General features: G+C 40.1%; 1 protein-coding gene across 8 annotated transcripts in view; it reads left to right on the top strand.

Annotated features, from left to right (window-relative positions):
• fnbp1b (formin binding protein 1b) overlaps positions 1–26,026 on the top strand; it is a 311,579-nt gene that overhangs the window by 192,546 nt on the left and 93,007 nt on the right. For 3 of the 8 annotated variants that reach the window (XM_072488658.1, XM_072488657.1, XM_072488656.1), the window contains exons 9-10: positions 10,644–10,838; positions 14,879–15,061. In XM_072488658.1, coding sequence (XP_072344759.1) covers positions 10,644–10,838; positions 14,879–15,061 — 378 coding nt within the window. Of the gene's footprint in view, positions 1–10,643; positions 10,839–14,878; positions 15,062–21,007; positions 21,092–26,026 lie in introns of all 8 variants that reach the window. The other 5 variants (XM_072488654.1, XM_072488655.1, XM_072488661.1 and 2 more) reach the window with 3 other exon arrangements.

Raw genomic sequence — 26,026 nt, 5'->3', positions numbered from 1 at the left:
TGGCTAGTGGAAGGCTGCAGACTTCGTGCAGGGTAGATGAGAAACCAGGGGGCATATTAAATTTCAGATTTTCAGAACGCACATGATAAAATACTCTGCGAGAGATTGTTGCAAAAGATTATGACTCCTGGGATTAGAGGAAATGTATTGACATGGTTTGAGCTTTGGTTAACAGACAGAAAACAGAGAAGCAATTAACAGGTCATTATTCGGTTGCATCTAATGGAGAGTCTGGAGGATCAGTAATTGGGCTTTGCCATTTAAAATTTATATCAATGACTTAGATGAGGGAATCGAGTAATAAATCCAAGTTTTGTGTTTCTATAAAGGTGTTAAGAGGATGTAGAGATTGCAAAGGGTTATAGACCAATTATTGGGTAAGAAGGAGAAGGAAATGTGAAATGATCTACTTTGATCAGAAAAGTAGAAAGCAGAATATTTTTTTAAGATATTCTTTTATAGAATGGTTACAGAAGAGGAGGTATTAATACATGTCAGCAATCAGAGGGATTTGGAAACCCTTGTATGTACACAAGTCACAAAGATAACATGCAGCTATGTTCCCTCCAAGGTGCATGGCTGCTCAGCTATTTGGAGTGTCCATGCGTTGTAATAAACGTGTCCCATGCACAACAGCGAGCTCAAGTGAGAAAGGGGCATTAAACACCAATAACAAATCTCAAGAAGCTGGAGAGAGAAAGTAGGAAACGATCAAAGGAATTTTGGGTTGGAGCGTGGAAATCTAATTGGAGGAAAAGCAAGACTGCAAAAAGTGTAGCTTTGATTGGGGGAATACTTGATAGTCGGCCAATCTGTGAGGAAAGGGAAAGGCAGGTTTGACCTGAATGAAAGTGATGGGATCTGCGGTTCGGAAGTTATCAGATTAGCCCAATCCTGTTTCTGTATCAATTACAAATGGGGATTTCGATTGACATTCCTTTCTCAATCGTACTTTATTGTCCAGCTAACTCAACTTGACTGGTGACAACATTGTGACTTTTGTCTGCTTTTGATGTACATCTGTCTTAACAGTTGAATAAATAATGTTTATTGTCACAAGTAGGCTTACATTAACACTGCAGTTAAGTTACTGTGAAAAGCGTCTAGTGGCCACGTTCCGGCACCTGTTCGGGTACACAGAGGGAGAATTCAGAATCCTCAGCTGGTTCGGTATTTGAAGCCGCGCTGCTGGCTTTGTTCTGCATGACAAATCAGCTGTATAGCCAACTGAGCTAAACCACAATTGAGTGGTTTTTAGTGAGTTCAGTTTAATCTGTTTTTTGCAAAAGCAAATGGCTTCATCCAAAAACGTCTTTTATTCAGCGAGTGGTTAGGATCTGGAATACATTGCCTGAGATTGTGGTGGAGACAGATTCACTCGTGGTTTTCAAACATGATCTGGTTTATGATCTGAATAGAAAAGAATTGGAGGGCTACAGGGAAATGTAGAACTAGCTAAGTTGCTCTTGCAGAAAGCTGGCGCAGGCATGTTGGGCTGAATGGCCATCTATGCTGTAACCATTCTATAAAATAACTTTATGCAGCATCTTTCATGACCTCGGGCTATACGAAAGACAAAATTAAGTACTTTGTTTTTTTCATGTAATACAGACATTGCTTGTAAAGCCATCATTTATTGCCCACCTCTCATAGCCCTTGAGAAGGTGGTAGTGAGCTACCTCCACAACAATGAGTGGTTTGCTTTGACCATTTCAGAGGACAGTTAAGATATTGCTGTGGGTCTGTATTATGGACACCTGGTCACCTCTCAGCAGCAGCTAAGATACTGGACCAGAGCCCAACTTTTTAAAGGTTTACGGCGGTGCGGAAAGATCTTTTTGTTCCAGGAGTGATATCATAAGAAATGGGGCTTTGTTATTTTATAAACAAACATTATTAAAACAAAAGAAAAAACAATATTTAAACATTTAAGCTTCAACCCTAACAATAATAGATTATATGTAGTTTTGTAACTTTAACACACAAATTGCCCTTTTACAGCACTCTAAAGTAACATGCAGCTCTCATTCCACTTACACAGTCAGGCAAAGGAGATACTTGCATTTACGATATTTGCATTTGTAATTTTTCTTCTGTTAGGGAAGTTCTTTCAGAGCCCTTTTCCAAAGCCTGCCTCAATGGCAACTTTCATCACCTTTCTTGGTCGCTTTTTCCAAAGCCTTCTCCCCGTACCTGTTCAAAACAAGTCTTTCTCTCACTCAGGGAGCTTCGCCGATCCCCTCAAACAGCCCTTCCAGACTTGAACCCATCATCGTTAACTTGGCTGTTTGATTGCCTATCCCATTTATATGCAACTAACCTCCCATTGATGGACAAAGAGGCCACCAGACTCTGTAATGGGCTAGTGGTTGGTCAGACAGGAGTGTCCCGAAGAACAATGGATCTGGGGCATCCTGTGTACTCCCACTAATTAGTCTGACAGGGACAATGTAACTCAGGCCAGATGTGGACATATCGCTTTGATTCCATGCTAGCATGTTTTTTCCTTCTGTCTGTTTAACCCCTAAATTGCCTGCTACATCTTTGTCCCTATTTCTGGATCCAATTTCCTAACATCTCCCTCTTGTGTCATTCTGGAGTCACATGCAGGTCAGGCCAAGTAATATGTATGTTTTTTTTGTATTGGTGGCACACACCCAAACATTATCATGATATTGGTGCACATAAAATTCATTCCAATTGTGGGTGGGAAAAATTAGAAGGAACACCGACATACGATACAGTAATTAGAAAGGCAAATGATAAGTAAACTTTTATTGCACAATGGTTGGAATATAGAAGTAAGGCAGTCTTGTTACAATTGTTTCGACTTTGGTGAGACCACACCTGGAGTGTTACACCTGGAGGTTTGGTTCTCTTACCTTGGCATGGATATACTTTCTTTCTGGGATGCGAAGGCTGTAAGGAAAGATTGAATAGAATAGATTTATTTTCATTAGAGATTGGAACAATGATAGATGATTACATTGAAATGCATAAAATTCTTTGAGGACTTGGCAGGATATCTGCTGAGCGGCTGTTTCCTGGCCATAAAGTCTAGAACTAAAGACCAGTTAAGGCGTTGGCCATTTGGACTATGATGTGGAGAAACCTTTTCAATCATTGGAGTTGTTACTCTTTGCAATTCCCTAAGTAACGTAGAGGGCTGTGGGCATTTAGTCAGTGCATACAGTCAAGTCTGAGATTAATAGATTTTTGTCACTGTTAGAGACAGAAGTGGAGGGGGGGGGGGGGTTAATTTAACCAGCCCTACTCATTTTACACCGACTTGTAAAAAGAAAAGTGTTCTGATTTGCTTTCCCCTTTATAAGCAGTGACATGTTTCCCAACCCCTTAATTTTGATGTAGTCCAATTTTCTACAAATATCCCCACAGCAACTCAAGGCAGGATGAACTCAGAGTTTCTTTATTTGCACACACTCAAAATGGGAGAGTGGGGTCACTTTGTAGCCCTTCCCTGTGCACTCATACAGTAAAGAGGGATAGATAAATAAAAAATTACTGGGCACAGAAAATAATTATTGTTTCATGTGAGTCCAGATTCGAAGTGGAACGGTGTATACCTTCAGATGTCGGCAGCTGAGCTGGTGCTGGATATTTCACTTCTTCGGTTGATTTCCACGGTGATAGGTACTCCAAGACAAATAATCCTGTCGACGATGATACAGTGTAGATGGGGCCAAGTATGCAGCCCGGCAGAGCCCCCTTTCTGTGCTGCTGCTCGGTAGATGGAAAAATGGCAGACTGAGGTTCTTCCGTACCACAAGGAAACATGACGGGTTCCGCCAGCTAGTGCCCATGTCACATGACTTCCACCTTTCACTTTTGCTTTGACAAAGGATGTGTGTCCCTCAGATTGTTAATGTCCCAACCATTAAGTCTTAAAGGGAGGTTGCCAGGTCCTTTGTCCGGGCAGATGAACGTGTTACGACCCCGTACAGGGACAGAGCTGTATAACATCTGCTTCCCCTCCTACACACCTTTTTTTTCTTAAAATTTAGAGTGCCCAATTCATTTTATTTTTTCCAATTAAGGGGCAATTTAGCGTGGCCAATCCACCTACCCTGCACATCTTTTGGGTTGTGAGGGGCGAAACCCACGCAAACACGGGGAGAATGTGCAAACTCCACACGGACAGTGACCCAGAGCCGGGATCGAACCTGGGACCTCGGCGCCGTGAAGCAACAGGGCTAACCCACTGTGCCACTGTGCTGCCCGCCCTCCTCTACACCTGAGAATAAGCTCTGAGGTGACATGGGGCGGAGTTCCCTCCTAATTGGAGGAACTCCCCACAAAATATAAAGCCTGACCTGGAAGCAGTTCGGGGAAGGAGGCCCTGCAGGGAGTGGAGTGTGAAGAGGGGGATTATTGTGACTAGTATGGAATAAAGTGAGTTGTACCCTGTCAGCCTGGCCTCTCGTGAAGTCTTTGCCTCCGTCTGCAACAGAATTCACTCTAGCTGGCCAAATCTGGCTTATGAAATGGAGATGACATTTGTGTAGTTCTCTTTGAATCTGGCTGGCGAAGCCCATAGGTCTCTTCAGAGATATTGGAGTTTCAATTTCTGCGAAATTGCCATATTAGCTGGTGTTGTTTGGGGATCACAGAAAGTAATAGCGTTAGCCATTTTAAAAGGGTCTTTGTCCAGGTTTTTTTTTAATTTTAGAAATAGAATGGGAGTTCCCATAAGGGCTTTCAGAACAGAAAGAGGCCCTTCGGCCCATCGTGCTTGCACCGACCATCAAGCACCAATCTATTCTAATCCCATTTTCTAGCATTCGATCCATAGCCTTGTATGTTGTGGTGTTTGAAGTGCTCATCTGAATGCGTCTTAGATATTCTTCGGTTTCCCATCTCGACCGCTGTTCAGGCAGTGAGTTCCAGATTCCCACCGCCCTCAAATCTCCTCTAAATCTCCTGTCCCTTAGCTTAAATCTATGCCTCCTGGTTATTGATCCCACTGCTATGAGGAAAAAGTGTCTTCCTATCTACCCTTTCTATGTCGCTCATAATTTTGTATACCTCTACAAGGTATCCCCTCAGCCTTCTCTGCTCTAAGGAAAGCAACCCCAGCCTAACCAGCCTCTCTTCATAGCTGAAATGTTCCTGCCCAGGCAGCATCTGGCGAGTCTCCTCTGCACCCTGTCTAGTGCAGTCCCATGGTGTGGTGACCAGAACTGCATACTGTACCCGAACTGCATCGAACAAGCTTTTTATATAGCTCCATCATAACCTCCCTGCTTTTCTATTCTCGGCCAAGAAAGGCAAGTATCTCATATGCCTTCTTAACCACTTTACTTAACTGTCCTGCTGCCTTCAGGGATCTTAGGGCATATACCCAAGGTCCCTCTGGTCCTCTTCCTAGCATCCTACCATTCATTGTGTATTCCCCTGCCTTGTTAGTCCTTCCAAAATGTACCAGCTATGATATTATTGAATGGTGGAACAGGCTTGAAGGGCTCTCAACTCGATTTTCAAACCCTGTTCGCATACCTTGAATTTTTTCTTTATCTTGCCTGGGGGCACTGAGAACACTTGCAATATCTTACTCAAGCTGATTTCTTGATATCAGGCTAATCAGCGTTGGGATTGATTGTTGGTCCATTCTTAAAGCTATTTTTTGGCTGACTGATCGTTGCATTTAGATTTACAGCGAAGTCTCTGCACTGCTGCAGGTGGCTTCCTTCTTCAGTTTGTCTGTGTGTATCTAAACAACTGTGTCATGCCTTCTGGCTCATTCATCATTCATGGATGGAACAAAGCTGAACTGTCTCCAGATGTTGTTTTGTTATGTGTTCCAAGGGTGTTGTATACACTTGGGAAGAGAGAGACACTGTTATTTGATTTTGTTCTAATTTGCGCATCCACTCCAGAAAATAGATGCTTAAAGGGAAAGTAGAATGTAGAAACGTTATTTTCGCGCAAAATGCTCTATTTTGTGCCATAAAAAAGTTCCGAAAAGCATTTGTAGACTTTATTTTAAATGTTGCATGTTTACCCACCAGTTGGATTTCTTGTTGCTATGCTGCTCTTTCATATTCTGGATCAGGGATATCTTGCAGTAACTTTATTGGATGCAACTGGGACCTCAATTTCAGGACTAGAGAGGCGATCTGGAACCTCCCAACTCTTCTTCTAGTTAAAAATTATGAAAGATTTTTATTTCTGAATATATCTTTATAGAATATAGAAGGTGGGAGAACTTTGAGTTAAAAATACTCCTATTTGACATACCTTCCCCTTTTAAAATCGCTATACATGAAGTTAAGCACTGCATTTAATTTGACTGCTAATTGATTAGTGACTAGCAAATATATTATAAATACATTTTTTAAACTGCAAGCCCTTCCAGCTGCAGTGTTTTCCAGATTACAAAATGGAAAGTTTCCGACTCAAAATTTAAATATTCATGTGCTCCTGTGGTTGTCAGATGTAAGAGGAATATTGAAATTTGTAATACTGAAACTAAATGTTCTGCTAGGTTGTATCTCAGAGTTTGTCATCTTCCTCTGAAAGTTATGGTCGTTATTTTCTGAGTCCACTTGCGAAAGACCTATAAGCACAAAGGAATTAGGATGAATTTTTACGTAGGTAGGGAAGAACTTTTGGAAATATTTTGCAGCTAACATTTCTGACCCCTTTCAGTGTTGAACAGGCTAGTTCAAAGCGATATCCAAGGGATTTATTTGGTAAATTCTTGTGCTCTACTAACAGTTGAAGTACTTTACCTATGGAATGCAGACAACAAACATTGTCTGGATGAACTTTCATGAGTCACATTCAAGCTACATGGGACTTGGTAATCATGTCATAACTCAGTCTCTAGTATACCCAGGTAAACTTAATATTTCTCACATGAGTTGCCCCCTTGGCTCTCTGAGAAAGATTGCCATTTCAACTCATGGTATTATGTTGTGTGCCTATACCCACTGAGAGCTGGAATGAGATTGTCTCAAACTCATTACATTTAAGAACATTGCAGCTGGCAGAGAGAAAAACCTTTTCCCATTTAACCTGGACTAAATTCCAGCTAAAATTTGTTGCACAAACAGCACTTGTCTCACTTCCCTGAGTGGCTAGCAGAATGTGTTATTGGGAAACAAAAGAGCCAGTGCTCAGTGGGAGCAAAACTAAACAACAAAGGACGGTGGCCATGTAGGAGAGGGGTGGTTTTATGTTTGGACAAGCTGGGGAACCAAATTACAGAAAGCAAAAGGGGGAGTCAAGAGGGAAGGGAACGTTCGCAGCCTAAGGTTATTGAACTTAATATTGAGCTTAGAAGGCTGTGACGTGCCTAATCAGAAGGTGAGGTGTTGTTTTTCCAGTTTATGTTGGCTTTCACTGGAGCATTGTAGCAGGCTGAGGACGGCATGTGGGCATGGGCGCAAGATGCTGAGTTGAAATGGCAAGTGACAAAAGGTTGGGGTCATCTGTGCGGACTGAGCAACGTTATTCCATAAAGAAGTCACCCAGTCTGTGTTTAGTCTCCCCAATGTAGAAGAGACAGGATTGGAGCAGCGTACAGTAGAGCAGATTGGAGGAGGTGCAGGTTAAATGCTGCATCATTTGAAATTAGTGTTGCGGTCGTTGGACAGTGAAGAGGGAGAAGGTAAAGGAGCAGGTGTTGCACCTGACTTTATACAAACATTGGTTAGGCATGTTATGTTCACTATTTTGCTTTACCTGGATGGCTTGGATAAAGAACGCAAAGCTGTGTTAACAAACAAAACTATAAATTTAATGATACTACTAACTAAGATTCGATCACATTCCTGAAGTAGAAGGTTTCTATATTAAACTATGCTAACTCTAACTACGGTTAAACCTATAAAGAGGATGGTACTGGACATATCATTGGGAAAATGCTAGAATCCGTTGTTAAGGAAATAACAGGTATTTAGAAAGTCATAATACCATCAAGCTTAGTCAATATGTTTGAGGGAAAGGAAATTATATTTGAAAATTCACTTGAGATCTTTGAGTATGAAACAAGCAATCTGGATAAAGGGAAACCTGCATTTGTATATGTATATATATATTGTATTTGGATTTCCAAAAAGCATTCGGCCAGGTTTATCATGAAAGATAACTGCATAAGTTAAGAGGTAATGTTCTAGGGGAAATATGTCAGTATGGATAGAGGATTGGCTAACAGAAAACCGGGTCGGGATAAAAGACAAACTAATCAATGACATGTCACAGGGATAGGTGCTGGGGCCTCAACTGTTTATAGAGGGGATGGTGGCATAGTGGTAATGTTGCTGGAGAAATAACCTAATGATCTGAGCTGATGCTCTGGCAGCAGGGCTCAAATCCCACCATGGCCATTAGTGAAATTTCTATTCAATTAATTCATGAAAATCTGGAACAGCAAACCATAGAATACCTACAGTAACAGAAGAAGGTCATTCGGCCTATCAAGTCTAAACCGACCTCTAAAAGGGCACTCCACCCAAGGCCACTCTCTCGCCCTATCCCAGTAAACCATTATCTTTGGACATGAAGAGACAATTTAGAATGGTCCTCGAGCCTGCTCCATCATTCAGTAAAATCATGGCTGCTCTTTTTGTGGACTTAGCTCCACTTACCCGCCCGCTCATCATAACCCTTAATTTCTTTAGTGTTCAGAAATCTATTTATCTTTGCTTTAAAAACATTCAATGAGGTAGCCTCAACTGCTTCACTGGGCAGGGAATTCCACAGATTCATAACCCTTTAGTCCTAAATCTGCTCCTCCTTATTTTGAGGCTATGCCCCCTAGGTCTAGTTTTACCCGCCAGTGGAAACAACCTCTCTGCTTCTATCTTATCTATTCCCGTCATAATTTTATATGTTTCTATAAGATATCCCCTCATTCTTACATTCTTATAAATTCAAATGAGTATAGTCCCAATCTACTCAGAGTCTCCTCATAAGCCAATCGTCACAACTCCGAAATCGACCGAGTTAATCTCCTCTGCACCCCCTCCAGTGCCAGTACATCCTTTCTCAAGTAAGGAGACCAAAACCGTACACAGTACTCCAGATATGGCCTCACCAGCATCCTATACACCTGCAACATAATCTGCCTGTTTAACTCCATCCCTCCAGCAATGAAGGACAAAATGCCATTTGCCTTCTTAATTATCTGGGTCTGCAGGCTGGGGGGAATGGACCTGCTGCAGACAGCTCTGGGTTTGGAGAAGGTGCAGTTTGAATCAGCCATCCAGTGAAGCCAGAGAAGTCCTGCAGCTGAAAAAAGCAGACTTTTTCCTGAAGTTTTGGATTTCTGCAGCAGAATGGGAGAGTTGTTGAGAGGTTGTGTGGTATATGCCCTATTAAAGTGATATCATCTTTGCCTTGGGGTGGTATTGCTGGATTTTTATAGTCAAACATCGAGTAGGGAGTGTGGCCTGGGCAGTGTTTACTTGTGGGTCTGACCAAGTGGGGAATGTTTTGTGAGACTAATTTTAATTGTGTAATTGTTGTGTGCTTACATTTTCATTTCATCTTGTGAATAACCTTAGACTTTTAAAATCTCAAAAGTGTTCCTGAAATTTGTGCTGTGGAGTTTAGTATGTTTTCTTCTTGGTTTGAGAATACAAAAAAAAGGGTGTGGCCAGTAAGCCAAATTTTACTCTGGAATTTAGTTTCCTCAGTGCTCTGAGGTACAGACGAACCAACACGGTTGCGATTGGTACAACGCAGTTTTATTCCATTTAACTATTTATACATCAGACTGGGTACTCAGCACGTTGTGAACGGTGTGAGTGTCTTGCTATCAGGTCCTGGCCCTGTGCTGTCTCCAGATGGACTGCCCAGGAAGTGTCGTGTTTCTTGTCTTATACTGTGTCTGCTCTTGTCTGTGATTGGCTGTCGTGTTATGTGTGCTAATTGGTCTGTTGGTCTGTCTATCATTATGTATGTGTTATGATGTATGTTTGAATATCATGACACTCAGCAATTAACACCTGCAGATTGCTGTGATCGTAACAAGTTTTAGAAGCTAAAATCATAAGGAGACTTTCGATACTGAGCCTATTTCTACTGGACCACTGAAGACAGATAACATTTGATAGAACCTTTTTTAATATAGTATTTTGATAGAATTGCATAGGGATAAAGGTTATTTCTTCTTGGGTAGTAAATGATGAGTGTGAATAGTTTAAACTAGTGAATTAAGTAGTGGTTCAGGCGATAGGTTAGGAGAAGTTTCTTCAAAGGGTTGTAGTATTGAATGCTTCACCACAGGCCTGAAAAAATGTGGATCAAACCTGATGGAAACAAATAGTTGATATTTCAGGAGTTCTGAATTAGTAAACTTAATTTATTTTGCATTTTTTTAGATTTAGATTTTTCTTACCACAGGTTATATACCCTGTTGACACTAAAATAGTGTTTACTATGAGAAAATGTTACACTTTTTTGGTAATTTTGGCTCACCTGGTATGCGTGAAATAAAATGTTAAGTAGGGATCTATTTGCTATTTTTTGTAAGAAATGTAATCATTCCATGTGATTGAGGAGTTTTCATATGAAGTTGACAAATGTCTCTCAATTTTGCTTTTGTTTTTGAGTAGAATTTGACAGAAAACGCCATGCAGCCAATAAAATGATGTGCCTTCCTGTTTTTGTAATTTTAGGACACACAGTTGGTGGTAGAGGCTTTCAAATCTGGGTTTGAACAGCCTGGAGATGTTGATTTTGAGGATTTCAGTGAGCCTATAAAACGAACGGTCTCTGAAAGCAGTCTATCCAATAGCAGATCTGATGGCAAACAAGAATCTAAAAGTGGCAAATCCAAGGGCAAACTCTGGCCATTTATCAAGAAAAATAAGGTAAAAGCATTCAGTATCTGTGTACATTAACCTTACACATGTCTTGCCTCATGTAATATCTATCATGGTTTTGTGTAACTAATGTAATGTTCCATGACTTTGTTTGTAATGGGGTTGGTGACATCATTATTAATTATTTTTATTTTACTTCAGTTTTAAATTGTAGTTTTGTTTATTTGTGTTTACCATGGTCTGTTGTTACATTTTGCTTAAAAACATTATGTTTTTGTTTTCCATGCTAGTGACTAACAAACTGACCATATTTTCCTATGTGCAGCAGCATGTTTTTTTACTTTTACTAAACACCCAATTATGTAAAGATTTTTTTCAAACCTAGGACAATCGTTTTGTACGTTTGTGATATAATTTTCTCACAGGATTTAGCAGTTCATAGTAGGTATGCCAGCTTAAACTCAATTTTGTGTCCTAATAAATGATCAAAATTTAGTATTTATCAGAAAAATTGTGATTTACAAATACAAGTTTCAGACAGAAAAATAATTCCTCTCAGACAGCAGAGGAATGCACACTTTCTTTTGAATTTCATTACAAAATCTGATTTCAAAATAAAATTTACGAACATGAGAGAAATCAGTGTAACATGTAATCTTGAATCCTGGAACCTGGGAAAAAAAAGTCTTCTAGGATCTATCTTACATGCAAAGAATAGCACACACAAACAATCTAGTAATAAGCAATCATTCCATGTGGAAAATGGTAAAATATAGCACAGACTATTTTTATGAACATGAGTGACTTAGATTCTAGAATTAATTAAAAGCTCTCCACAGTGGTTTTCTATTTGCTTTCTGTGAGCATGCTGTTGGTGGGAGCCATGTCTTAATGAAAACTCAGCACTGCAATATTAATCCTGGGTCCCAGTCATCAAGAAATTGCTCTATGCCCCTAGATCCTTCTGTTTCTCAGCCCCATTCAAACTCTTAGTTTCTGAGGGGGTGGCCTCCTTGTTCACAACAGACAGGCTGAGGGCAAGAGAGAGGAAGCCAGACTCCTACTCTAATATCAAGGGATCCCTGAAAGACGCTATAAGAAAATATCTCCAGCACGTGCCTAGCTCATATAAGTAAATTCATTTGGGCATAATCTCAAAGGCCTGGCAAATACAAAGGAGCTGTTATTTCAAAAAAGTGAGAACACTCAATAATAAAATGATCCTCACTATTAATTTAATATTTCAATGATGAAGTGTTGAAAATTTAAATTGATTAAATATAAATGTCGCCAAAGTCCCAGAGGACCATAGACTGCTCTCACCTTTGAGAGTTGACTGATGATGATTTAACCTGAGGGTTACTGTGCCTCAGGCAAGGGGCAAGGTTGAGAAGGTGGGGCCTACATGAATAACCTCAGCCTGTACGGGAATTGAGCCCACGCTGTTGGTGGCACTCCACATCACAAAACAGCCCTCCAGCCAACTGAGCTTACCAGGAAATGGGAAAGAGTGCAAAGTAACTTAACTGATATTAAAGGCAAGCTATATAAGCTTAAGAGTAGAAGCCAGGAATCAAAAACATTGCCAAGTACAGTTAGAGAAAGAGAAATATAACCAAATACGGACATTAAGATCCAACAGCCTCGTCCTGATAACAATTGACTAAGAAATTAAGGGTAGAAACAGAAGTGGAACAGGGCAAATTGGATGGGTGAAGAACATTGCGATGTGGACTGAGGGGAGGCTTAAAGAAAGCTAGAGAAGAAGTAAGATGATGCAATGACCCCACTAAGGCTGTGATGAAAATAAATAAACAAACAATATGAACTTAAACATAGAACAAATTAAATAAACCCAAAGTGACCGTATAGCAGGGACAGTGATGTATTATTCCAGCAGGATTCTGGAGCTTCAAGTACCAGCTGTTAGGCAAACCAGTCTGTTAGGCATGCCACATTAGACATGTGTTGCTCAAGCCTCAAGGACGGAATTCACCCAAAATAAAACAAAGTTTAATTTTGGGCTGGAAAATCGGTGAGAATCCCGCCAGCTATTCCGGCGTGATTCCGATCACAATTCACCCACACTGAGTCATTTTTTATTTTGGAACTTGGCAGATTCCACCGGGACAGCAGTGCATAGGACCTAACGACACTGACCAGGCCGGTGCCCCAATCTCCAAACAACCCTAATGCCCCCTCCTCTGCAATCACTGGTATCAGCCACGTCCCCCCTCCAAAAAGTGACACCTTGCAGGTTGCAAAAGGCCCACCCTTAAGTCTGCCTTCAGAACCCACCATGTTCTTCCCCATCCTCATGCCTCTTCTCACATCCTGCCCCTTGGTAGTGCCAGGTTGGCGGTGCCTCCCCCCCCCTAAATACTTGTGATATAACCACTGATGGGGACCAGTAGTGATTCCCACGGTGTCGTGCTGCTCCAGAGGGGGGGGGGGCGGTTAATCCCGGGATGCGAGAGACTAAAACCCGGAAATGCAAATTTAAATTAGTTTAAATACTCATTTAAATATGCAAGTCTGGTTCACGTCCAGCAAGGACTTGAGCCAGATTGTGTCCAATGGGAGCACCGCGCTCTGTTCGGCACCTGGTGCGAACCCCGTTTAGGGGCTCTCCCATTATTCTCCCGGAATAGTGGGAGGTGGGCCAGGTGCAATGGGGAGTTGGTAGAATCACCCCCCCCCCCCCACCGCCAGATCTTAGCATTTCAGATTAAATAATCTTTATTAGTGTCACAAGTAGGCTTACATTAACACTGCAAAGAAGTTACTGTGAAAATCCCCTAGTTGCCACACTCCGGCGCCTGTTCGGGTACACTGAGGGAGAATTAAATTCTATTCACCTAACAAGCATGTCTTTTGGGACTTGTGGGAGGAAACCGGAGCGACCGGATGAAACCCACGCAGACACGACAGACTCCACACAGACAGTGACTGAATCTGGGAATCGAATCCAGGTCCCTGTCGCTGTGAAGTGCCACAGTGCCAGCACATGAGGAAGGAAGGGCAATTTCTGGATGAAGCATTTGAGGATGGTGACAACAATGGGATATAAGGGAACTGGCAAAGGAGAAGAAAAGATAAATGAATACCCAAGAGATTTAAAATTTTCATTTTGTCACCATTGAGCTCTTAAAGAGGTTTTAACTTTAATTTAGTTTTCCTTGGCTTCTCACTTATAACATTGAGCCAGAAGACGTTGAACTTTAGGTTTATGTTACATTCTTGAATCCTTTGGAAACCACTCACTTTAGCCAGAGGAATCTGTTCCTCTGAGAGTTTAGTTCATGATACAGGAATGTAGTAACTATTCTCCATAGCCTGAATTTCTCCAACTGTACATCAGTGCCTATTTAAAATTGAAGTCAAATTCATATGTGAGATCCTGAATAGTGTTTCCAGATGACCTTCACCTGGATATGAATCAGAATGCCATTTGTTCTTGGGTCACCCAGGATCAAACTGTCAGAATCTTCAAGCATATTTTCCTCCAGTCTATGTGTTGTGGGTGGTTTAAAAACACAGCTTTGAGGAATTGTTTGCTGTTATTCTCACTCAAACATCCATGCATTTTTTTCCCACTGGGCAATATTTTTTTTGTGTGAATAAGGATCTCCATATGTACCTGTCATTGATGGTCCTTGTTCACAAATAATTAGATCTGAGAGTAAAACGCATGCACCGTGTGCACATGGATTACGAGCTGTATGTTGATTTTCCTCATGACGTGTCAAGCAATATATGTTAAAATCATTACCTTCTGGTTAAATAAAACCTGGCATATCTACTGAAGTATAATTTACAGAAGTTGAAGTGTGCATGTTTTGCCGAACGGTAACTACTTTTGCATGAGCTTTCTATCAAAATATCCGTTACTTTCTGATTTTACGTCATTCTCCCTTCCGTTTATCTTGAATTTATTTTCATTAATTTCTTTTGTCTTATTGTATCATTTTTTGTTGCAATATCATGGCTTAAATGTTTTTGTTCATGGGCTTTTGTGGTTCTTATTTCTGTTTGCTTTTTTTCTCCTTTTATTTTACCCTTTTTACTTACCCATCTCTTACTTGTAGCTTATGTCCCTTTTAACATCTCCTCATCAGCCTCCTCCTCCTCCCCCTTCCTGTTCCTCACCTTCTGCTGTTCCAAATGGCCCTCAGTCTCCCAAGCAGCAAAAAGAGCCCCTCTCTCACCGCCTGAATGAATTTATGACCTCCAAACCTAAAATCCACTGTTTCAGGAGCCTAAAGCGGGGGGTAAGTTTGCTTCGATCTTTTTGTAATTCACTTTCAACCTTTGCACGCCTCTTTTAAAAAGTGTGTGCCTTTGTTTGTACGTGTGTGCGTGTGTGTACATATATATATCTTGGCTGAAATTGTAGAGCACTTTGCAGCTAGCAAATTATTCCCTTTTCTCTTCTTTGTACTATAGTCCTTAAAAATGTACAGAAATGCAGCTTAGGTTTTGCAATACTTTCTAACGAATTTCTCAAAGACTTCTATTAATTTATTACGAAATATTAACAATTTTACACTGGCAGATTTTCAATGATCAGATTTAAAGTCATTGCCAAAAAAGCAGGAGGTGAGGGGAGGATTATTTTTCCACAGTGAGGTATGATCATCTGGACTGCGTGCCTGAAAGGGTGGTGTAAGCAAGTTCAATAGCAACTTTCAAAAAGGAATTGGATAACTACTTTCAGGGAGAAAAATGCAGGACCCAGGAGATGGACGAAGACTAAATGGAGAGCTCTTCCAAGGAGACAACAGGAGCATAACGGTCATCCGTGTGTAACATTTAGGATTCTGGTGGTGCATTTAATTGATACAGGCTGGAATTTTCCTGCCCCACTATGGTGGGTTTCCCTGTGACAGATGCAGCGAGCCATTCAAACATCCATTTAATTTGGCGGGACTAGAAGATCCTGCCTGTGGGAGGGGCCAGAAAATTCCGGCCATAGTCTTTAGGGCAAAATTCAAAGCAATTTTCAATTTTTAAAACACAGTGAGACTGTAGTTTTCTAAGAATAGTAATTATTGTAAGAATATCCCTCTCTGCTGCCCTGATAGTTGAGTGAAGTAATGCAGAGTACTTTGATTGACCCTAAAGACCTGGGGCGAAATTCTCCCCAAGCGGCGCGATGTCCGCCGACTGGCGCCCAAATCGGCGCCAATCAGACGGGCATCGCGCCGCCCCAAAGGTGCGGAATGCTCCGCATCTTTGGGGGCCGAGCCCCAACATTGAGGGGCTAGGTCGGCGGCGGAGGATTTTCCGCCCCGCCAGCTGGCGGAAATGGCCTTTGTTGCCCCGTCAGCTGGCACGGAAATGACATGTCGGGGCGGCGCATGCGCGGGAGCGTTAGCGGCTGCTGAAAGTTTCCCGCGCATGCGCAGTGGAGGGAGTCTCTTCCGCCTCCGCCATGGTGGAGACCAGGCCAGGCCACCGTGGGGGCACCGCCCGGGGCCAGATTGCCCCGCGGCCCCCCCCCCCCCCCCCCCAGGACCCCGGAGCCCGCCCACGCCGCCTTGTCCCGCCGTTCAAAAGGTGGTTTAACCACGCCGGCGGGACAGGCAATTTATCGGCGGGACTTCGGCCCATGCGGGCCGGAGAATCCAGCGGGGGCGCCCGCCAACCGGCGCGGCCCGATTCCCGCCCCCGCCGAATATCCGGTACCGGAGACTTCGGCAACCGGCGGGGGCGGGATTCATGGCAGCCCCCGGCGATTCTCCAACCCAGCGGGGGGTCGGAGAATGACGTCCATGGTCTGGAAAGCAAAAAAAAGACAGGATTCACACTGTTGCTGATTTTCAACTGTTCTCTGCTGGAACACGCCTCCATTTAAAAGGAAACTATTTTGTTTTACTTCAGTGCATATTGCGATCAAATAGATGACTGATTTCCACTAGCTATGTTCCAGTGAAGAATGCAAACTTGATCAAGGTAACAAAGGGCTTCAGTCTCATGGAATATTCCAGCATGGGGTTAGCACCTTTGAGATGAGAATACTTTGGGGTGGGTGAGTAATTATTACAAAGCACATTAGAAATATTTTAGGGGAAAGAAGTTGATTCAGTCTTTCAGTAAATTGCTAGAAATCAGACATTAAAATGTTTAATACAAAACCATATGTAAATTGCCTAAGATCTAGATGCTGCTTTTTTTCCCCTTGTGTTACTGTAGGAGATTTAAATCTGCTCGCCTCTGTACAAAAGGTTACTACCAATAACAAAAGGTAACACTTGTGATACACACACTGTTTCTCCTACAGTATTGTCAAATTATGTTGAATTCACACCATTGCTTCAGGCTTTTTGAGTGGCTATATTCCAACTTTGTCCCTTTAATGTGCTACACCAACAATTCAAATTTATTGCAAATTATATATTTTCCTGCTTTTAAATTTTTGTGTGTCCTGCCAGATGCCAGAAAGTAGATAATAGTATTCTAAACAGATATCTTCCGGAAGCAAGGAAATGTTTTGAACAGAGTGAAATTATAAAAAGGTAGAATAAAAGGAAGATGGTATTGAAAACTTAAGTTGCATTTCATGGTGTTTCCACAATAAAGGAAGTTTAGGACAAGAAAATGCCAATGTCTCTTTACTATTTTGGTTTCAGCTAATTTCAGTGGCTTCATACAATCTGGTAAAGCGAGTGAGTTCATTGAAAAATACAAGTTAGCCAGAGGCCCTGATGGTAGCTGGGCCACCAAATGACACAATGGTTGCATCACCATGCCTACACCTAAATGAATTGGTCACTTTCAAGAAATTTGGAATCCCGCAGTTTATAATGGCAAAAGATTTATTTTTCAGAATACTGAACATTTGCTGATACCTTTAGTCCCTACTCAGTACTTGAAAGACAATGTTTGGAATTTTTGTCAGTTCCAAATAATGCAGCTTTCAAACCGCATTTTGACTGCATTGAAAATTCATTGTTTTTTTTAAATGGTCTTTAAATGATTTAGTTTTATTTGTCAGGTTCTGCAAAAGGTGCCATTCTAAAAGGACAGCAAGTTCAACTTTGTCCATCAGTCTTAGATACAGTTTTGAGAATCAGTTTTTACAAGCTTCATCTTTTTGTAGCTATTTCATCAAGAATATATGTCTTAGCAAAGTTCTCATGGTATTTTGTCAGGAGTCAGATTCAGCATTCAGTTTCAGTATTATCATGGTTTGCCTTAGTGTCCATCTCTTACACAAAATACGTATGAACATACGAATTAGGAGCAGGAATAGGGCACTTGTCCCTTAAACCTGCTTTGCTATTCAATAAGTTCATGGCTGATCTGATTGGAACCTCCTTCCAACCACCAATAACCTTTCACCCCTGTTTATCAAGAATCTATCAACCTTTGCTTCAAAATATTGAAAGATCCTGCTTCTACCGCCTGTTGAGGAAGAGAGTTCCAAAGAAACTCTACTTTCAGAGAAAACAAAATCCTCATCTCTGTCTTGAATGGGCAACCCCGTATTTTTAAACCATGACCCATTGTTCTAGATTCTCCCACAAGAGAAAACATCCTCTCCATATTCACCCTGTCAAGCCCCCTCAGGATCTTGTATGTTTCAATCAAGTTGCCTCTTCCTCTACTAAACTCGAATGGACACAAGCCTAGCCTGTCCAACCTTTCCCTAAAAGACAACCTGCCTATTCCTGACATTAGTTTAGTAAGCTGTCTCTGAACTGTTAACATTTACATCCTTCGTTCAATAAAAAGATCAGTACTGTTCACAGTACTCCAGATCTGACCTCACCAGTGTCCTGCACAACTGAAGCATAACCTCGCTACATTTATGTTCAATTCTCCTCGCAATAAACAATAACATTCTATTAGTTTTCCTAATTACTTGCTGTACCTACATACTAGCCTTTTGTGGTTTAAGCAGTAGGACACCCAGATCCTCTGAACCTCAGAGCTCTACAATCTCTTGCAATTTCGATAATATACTTTTTTATTCTTCCTGCCAAAATGGATAATTTCACATTTGCCCACGTTATATTCTTTTTGCCCACTCACTTAACCGATCTGTATCCCTTTGTAATCTCCTTACGCCCTCTTAACAACTTACTTTCCTACCTACCTTTTGTGTCATCGGCAAATTTAGCAACCATACCATCAGTCTCTTCACCAAGTCATTTATATAAAATTGTAAAAAGTTGCCCAGTACTGATCCCTGTGACACACCACTCGTTACATCACGCTGAACAACTCACCTCATGGTACGTTGTCAATATATTTTCAAGTGCAACTTATTGTAAATTGGTTTATTTATGCAAGAACAATGGTATGAAAAATGTGCATGGCTTTAATTGTGCAAAATATCTTAAGTGGTTTATTTTTTTGAACCAAAAGGAATTTGAGAACTAATTAAAAATTGTAACTTTTAATTGACAATTAATGGACTATTTTTTTAAAAAGATGAACACAATCATCACTCCTTTGACATTTGTGTCCTAAGCTACCTTTCTACCACTAATTTTAAATGTATGAATTTTTATGTGCCTGGTTTATCTCTATGGAAATCAGTGTCTGGATTTTTCTATGTCTAAAGTTGAAAATTATGTGCATATTTACTTTAAAACTTTGTTTGTTTTACATTTTTTCCTGTTTGATTTTACACATTCTCCATAGCATTATATAATGGAATTTCTAGTTTGAAAAAAAAGAATATTTTCAATACTTGAGCATTTCATAGTATCCACAGTATCTAACTTAACATGAAAGGTAAAAATTAAGAATTACAAAATACATTTCCTCAATCAAGGTCTGCACAGTATTTTGAAAACCACTGCAAAATTGAGTTGTCAGGAAATCCATCAGTGTATTTCCAACTTGTAAATAGTGGTTGTGTATACAGATGCCATTATTTTCAGACACTATATGGTAGCAATATTGCCAACTACTCAATGCAAAATAGTCAGCTGCACAGCACAATGCAGCAAAAAAGCTAAATATAATCACCAGTTAACTGGAGTCCTGCAGAAATAAGTAATTCATGAATCATGCCAGAATCTGAATGCCGTCCTGAACATCCTCATATGATAGCGTCATTAAATTAGAAGAGTAATAACTGAGTGGAAATTTGAACTGAACCATTTATTAGTTGTAGTATTTTTGTTGGCTAATCCTTGTAAGAAAAAGTAGAAATGGAATTGATGAACCTGTGGAAGGATTTAGCACTTTAAAGGGAACCATGCCAGTGACAACAGATTCTTTGAGGATAAATGTGTTATGGTAAATTACATTAAGGCATTAGCTGATGAAGAATGTCGATCTGACTGCATTCCAGGCTGCTTTTATTTGCTACAGGTATTCTTGAACCAAAACCAACTTGGCTTGCTGCATCTATCTTGCGGTTTGTTAAAATATTCAAAATCGTTGCTCAAATAATGGAAGGTATATCTATGAAGCACGGAGCCCAGAAATAATTGCCTGCTCTGCAGTCTGCCTAAAAATGCTTTGCAGAATTATTAATCAGAGTTATAATAGAACTGAGTAATATGCTTCCTTTGGAAGCTCTGCATGCCACAAGATATTAGATTATGATTTCAGCTGCAATGTCAAGCCACTGACAAATTTGCAACTAATTGCTTATGAAGGTTATTCTCCAATTCTCATACTTGTAAGTGTTTTACTCAGCTACCAATCGTTGTATTTGGATAGTAAATCATTAATGTGAAAAGCTCTGAACTCTTTTGCCTAAAAAAGCTTCGTATAAAGAGAAGGATTTAAAAAAAACCTTTCCTATTAGGGAAATTACTGCACAAATATTTGGTTCCAAATGTCGAGAGATTCCTATTTCTACTGTAAGTTTTATTTTGTATCTGCCAGCAATGATGAATAACCTGCCATTAAAGTGGGTCAAATGTAAAGTACTGAAATTGCTATTTACCCTATAGTTCAGTTGGAAGATTAAGGATATGTTTCTGTTCCAGGCTTTCCTTTCCTATTAGAGAGGGAAGGTGATAGAACAGTCACACTTATCATTTGATTCTGATTCCAACAAAAATCAGATAAACCTGAACCATAGAGCATTCCTGCGATGTGAACAGAAGCTGTAAAAGCTCCATCCTTGATTGAGGAAATACTGTATTTAAGGCCTACCCTGGATTTTACTAAATGTAGTGGGCAAAAGCTAGTTTTGAATTGCTGGCTCTTAATACAGATGTGTTCTTTCCCACAAACGTGCACCTCAGACTCGGTCTTTCTATTTTCACAAAGAACTGATGAAGAGGACATTAGGGAAACCTACTTATGCATATGAGGCGAGGGAGTTTGTTGTAAGTCTATGTATGGTGACTTGCCATACACCCACCCTGCAGTTATTAGCCCCACTTACACAAGCAATTAAGTCGGATTTTGATCTCTCTTCACACTGTCAAATGTATGCTTAATTACAAATCTTTGAAATACATAATACTGAATAGACAGGACATATGTTGCTATGAAATGTAAAATAGCATATTTTAAAATGGGTTTAAGCTATAAAAGCTTTTGAGCTGCACTGTTAATAATGCAGAAAACATAAGGAATTTATATTAATCAACCCTCTTGGAAGAAGCCTTACACATTGAAGGAAGGTGTCAAATCCATTTGAGCTCTACTCTATAACTGGCCCAACTTTTTATTTATTTTGTTAAAACAATTTTGATGCAAATTTAATTTTGGTTATTTTTAGAAAGTTAATGGCCTAGAATATTGTTTTCTGGATACCCTTTTAAGTTACAACAAAATGTTTACAGACCTTTATTCATATACGTTGATGCTTGTGTAATGCAGCATTAGATTAGTTCATAAGAGGTGTTACCAAAATCTAATTGGTTTGGGATCAAATTTGAGCATCTAATCAACTAAGAATCTCATCAGATGGTTTGTGTAAGGTATCATGCTGAAATTGCTTCATTTTGGCATGGTACATTGGAATATCTGTCTGTAGCACTCTTTTCATAAGGTAAGAGTTTGTACCTCTGAAACTTCGAAAACTGAGTTCTACTTTTGCCCCAAAACCAAATGCTTTCCCACAGAAGGGACCTCCAAACTGCCTTCCAATTGTCTGCTTCCCAGAAATCAGTCTCAAAATGGCGTTTGCAAAGATTAGCAATCGATCAGGTTAACATTTGACATGTGGAGAAAGGAGGAGGAGAAAATTAATTCTTAACACCAATGCATCTTTATATCATCTTGGATTTTTGATGAAGCATTTTTAACAGTTAGAACTGCCCCCCTATTCAGATCAATCTGTAATAAACCACCTTGAACATGTTGATGATGCATATCAGCTGAAACAATAATAGTAACTTGTATTTATGCACCACTTTTTTATCTAATTAAACATTCAAAGCCACTTCACAGAAGCATTATCAAGCAAAAATTGACATGGGCCACATGCAATATTATGGCAGATGACCAAAAGCTTGGTCAAAGAGATGGGCTTGAATGAGCATCTTAAAGGGGAACAGAGAGGTGGAGTGATTTAGGGAGGGAAGTCCAGAGCTTAGGACCTAAGCAACTGAAGGCACGACCCACCAGTGCTAGCGTGATTAAAAGGGCAGAATTAGAGGATTGCAGATAAAGGGCAGAATTAGAGGATTGCAGGTATCTGGGAAGATTGTGGGGTTGAAGGAAATTGTAGATATAGGGAGGTGTCAGGCCATGGAGGCATTTGAAAATAAGGTTGAAGATTTTAAAACTGAAGAATTTCTTAATCAGGAGCCACTGTGAACTGAGGTGTGAATGAGTCTTCAAGAACTTAGGACATAGACAGCAGATTAATGAATTACGCCAAGTTTGTACATATAAGATGGCACATATATGTGATCAGAAACCCATCTTGGGATCAGAAATGGCACCAAGGCTGTGAACAGTCTGGTTGGTCTTGGACAGTTGGTTGAGAGGAGGATGGTGTTGGTGGCCAGGGAACAGAGTTTATCATGGGGATCAAAGATGTTGGTTTTCCCAAATTGAATTGGACAACATTTCTGCTCATCCAGTCCTGGATGACCATCAAATAGCCGACAATTTAGAGATGGGAAGGGGTCAAGAGAGGTGGTAAGGATGAGATAGAGCTTAGTGTTGGCATTCATTTGGAAATGAACGCTGTGTTTTTGGATGGTATCACTGAGGACAAAACATAGAAGAGGACCGAGAATAAGTCCTTGTGGGTGCCAGCAGTAATGGTGCAGGAACACTAAGAGAATTCATGATTCTCTGATTAAGATTAGAAAAAAATAAAATGACACTGGGCAAGTCTCACCCAGCTGGATGGCAATGGAGTGGTGTGAAGGAGGATGGTATGGTCAAACATGCAAAACGCTGCAGACAGGATGAAGCAGAATAGCTTGCTTTTGTCACATTCAATTAGCATGTGATTTGTGACTTTGAGGGTTTATGACGGGTGGAAAATTGATTGGAGGGATTCAACCATGGAGTTCTGTAAAGATGGGCACGGATTTAGGAGACTACAGCATCTTCAAGCAAAACAAAGGGAGATTGGAGATGGAGTGGTGATTTGAAAGTACAGGAGAGTTCAAGAGTTGTTTTTTTAAGGAGAGGGGTAATGATGGCAGACTTGAAAGGGTAGCAGAACCTGAAGAGAGCAAATCAGTTAACATGGGAGCAGAGAATGGAATATGGGTTTTCAGCAGTTTAGTAGAAATAAAGGCTAAGGAAACAGGAGGTGGGTGTGATTGGTGACCTGAGCTTGGAGAAGAGGTGAAGAAAGATGAGATAGAAAGTAGAGAACAATGCATTTGGGGGTAGGACAGAGAGGCACCTTAGAGAAAGTTTGGCCTGCTGAGCTAGAGGAAGGAGGAAAGTGGCAGAGGCAGCTGATCTGCAAGTCTCAGTCAAAGTGTCAAAGAAGGTCAAGGGTTCCTTGCAACTGTTGAAGGGTGGAGGGGACAAGGGAGAGGAATCAGCTGAACTTGCCTTTAAAATTCATCCCAGCCACCTTCACTAGCATCCTTATTAAAAACTACAAGTGCCAGAAATTTCAAGCTTCAGCATGAAATCCTACAAAATTGTTAATTTCTGAAATAACTACAAAGTATATGTTTGCATGGATAATATTTAATCATAAAATCCATTCTAATCAATAGTTCTGAAGTGCGATCATAACTAACTTGCTTACATTAAATAAAGCTGCACTAAAATGATAATTTATTCAAAACTGCTAATTGCAGATATGGTGTGGCTAGTTAAGGATTTCCTAATTTAGCCTTCAGAGGTCAATGAGTTACAATGTCAAGAGAAAGCACCGTCTGCTTTTAATTTAATTAGTTTGTACAAGTGTCAAACAGAAATGTTAAAATATGATTTTGCACATTTTCAGTTTCAGTGACTTTATTATCTAAAAAAACTCAAATTGGTGTTTTGTTCAATATTGGTTGTGAATCCACTTTCTATCAATTATTTGCTATTAAGTAGTGATTGTAATATTTTGTTACAGTGAGGTACCGAATGATTTGTTTTGAGAAAAAATGTCTCTTGACAAGTTGTAGGAGCGAAATGTATGTTTAAGAAAGAAAGTTAGAATTTAAAAGATGAACTGAAATGCCCATGACACCCATAATGTGAGAGATGCAACTTCACTAGTTTGTGTATTGTGTTTTTAAACTATAGATCACAGTATCAACTTACTGCTATTTGGTATTTTTCTCGCAAAAGAGTGACATGAATTTTATCATGCCCTCAGTTGTTGAAGATCATGAAGTCCACATTGGAGCAGTTGGTACCCCTATTTCCTTGTTGTGAAATCACATAGGCACACCTGATAACGCATATTCACTTGTATTAAGGGCTGCTAACACACCAGTTTAAATGGTTGGTAATCACCATGTTCATCAATGTAGGCAAAATCACTTTACATATCTGAGGAAATCGTTTCGTGTAGATGAAGGAACATAGGCCGCCAAACTATAAAGAAACATGCATTATTGAAAGACAGATGTAAAAGAAAGTGATGTGAAGAAGTAACAAATAGGAATGTAGAAATAATTTGAAATTACAGCACAGAAACAGACTGCCTTACCTCATCTAACCCTATCAATACATTCTATTCCTTTTATGTTTTGTATTTATCTAACTTCCCTTTCAATACATGTATGTCATTTACTACTTCTGCTCCATATGGTGGTAAGTTCTGTATTCTAATTATTCTCTGGATAAAGAGGTTTCTCCTCAGATCATTATTGAAATTAACAGTAACTGATTTATATTTACATCCCCTAGTTCTGTACTCTCCCACAGATTGTAACAACTTTGTCTGCCCTTTATGATTTTAATGACCCTGAATTGATTAAGGGGCCTAACTCCTTGCTGTAGATCATATGTTACAAAGGTAAATTTTACAGTTTTGTAAACAGAATTAAATTAAGTTACTGCATTTTATGCCCCGACTGTGCCTCTTCTTCCCCCAAACGTTTGGTCTGTTGTAAAAAAAATTAAATACGCCGATGAGCATATGGTTATGTTGCATTTTGCTGAGGTAAAATGACCATTACACTGCACAACCCCACCTTAACCTTGATGAGCTAGTACCACCAGTAACTAGAAGCTTCTGGTTTGAGATTGGGCTGCTGCATGAGAGGGGACAATATCCAAAATAGTTAACTGACTATTGAAGGGAGATAGGGAAATAGCAAAAGCTGATTGGAGGAGTATCATCTTGTATTAGTTTTACTTGGAGCTAGAATACCATACTTTAAAACAAATCATGGCCAGGAAGCAATAGCACAGAATTAAATGCATGGTTTGGCTGCTATTAATTATTTTCAGCGTTATATGATTTTCCGGGTGAAAATTTCAAAGTAGAAATTCTGCAGATCAATCTCATTAATGCAAGGGCACGGTAACATTAAGGACACACTGACATTAACTGGAGAGATTGCTTTCTTTGCTGGTATCACCAGAGCATCTTATTTGCAGAAGTTAACTTCATCATTATTGCTAATAGGCAAATGTTGCACACAATGTAAAAAATTTAAAATACACTTACGTTGTTGCACAAATCAAAATGCATCATGAACATGTATCTTTTTAAGAAGGACTTTGAAGAGCTCTCTATATCCAAACCATTTTTAAAGTTTAATTCTAGCTCTGCCATGTGCAATTTACTACAATGAGGTTCACCTATTTGTGTAAGTGGGGTTACTGACTAGAATTCACAATAACACATGGACTTGCTGCTTCATTGTTATTTGTTATTGCATCTTGTG

The sequence above is a fragment of the Scyliorhinus torazame genome, chromosome 22 (genome assembly GCF_047496885.1).
Source record: "Scyliorhinus torazame isolate Kashiwa2021f chromosome 22, sScyTor2.1, whole genome shotgun sequence".
Taxonomy (NCBI): domain Eukaryota; kingdom Metazoa; phylum Chordata; class Chondrichthyes; order Carcharhiniformes; family Scyliorhinidae; genus Scyliorhinus; species Scyliorhinus torazame.
The sequence above is the reverse complement of the archived record's forward strand: the minus strand, read 5'-3'. Positions and strand labels throughout refer to the sequence as shown.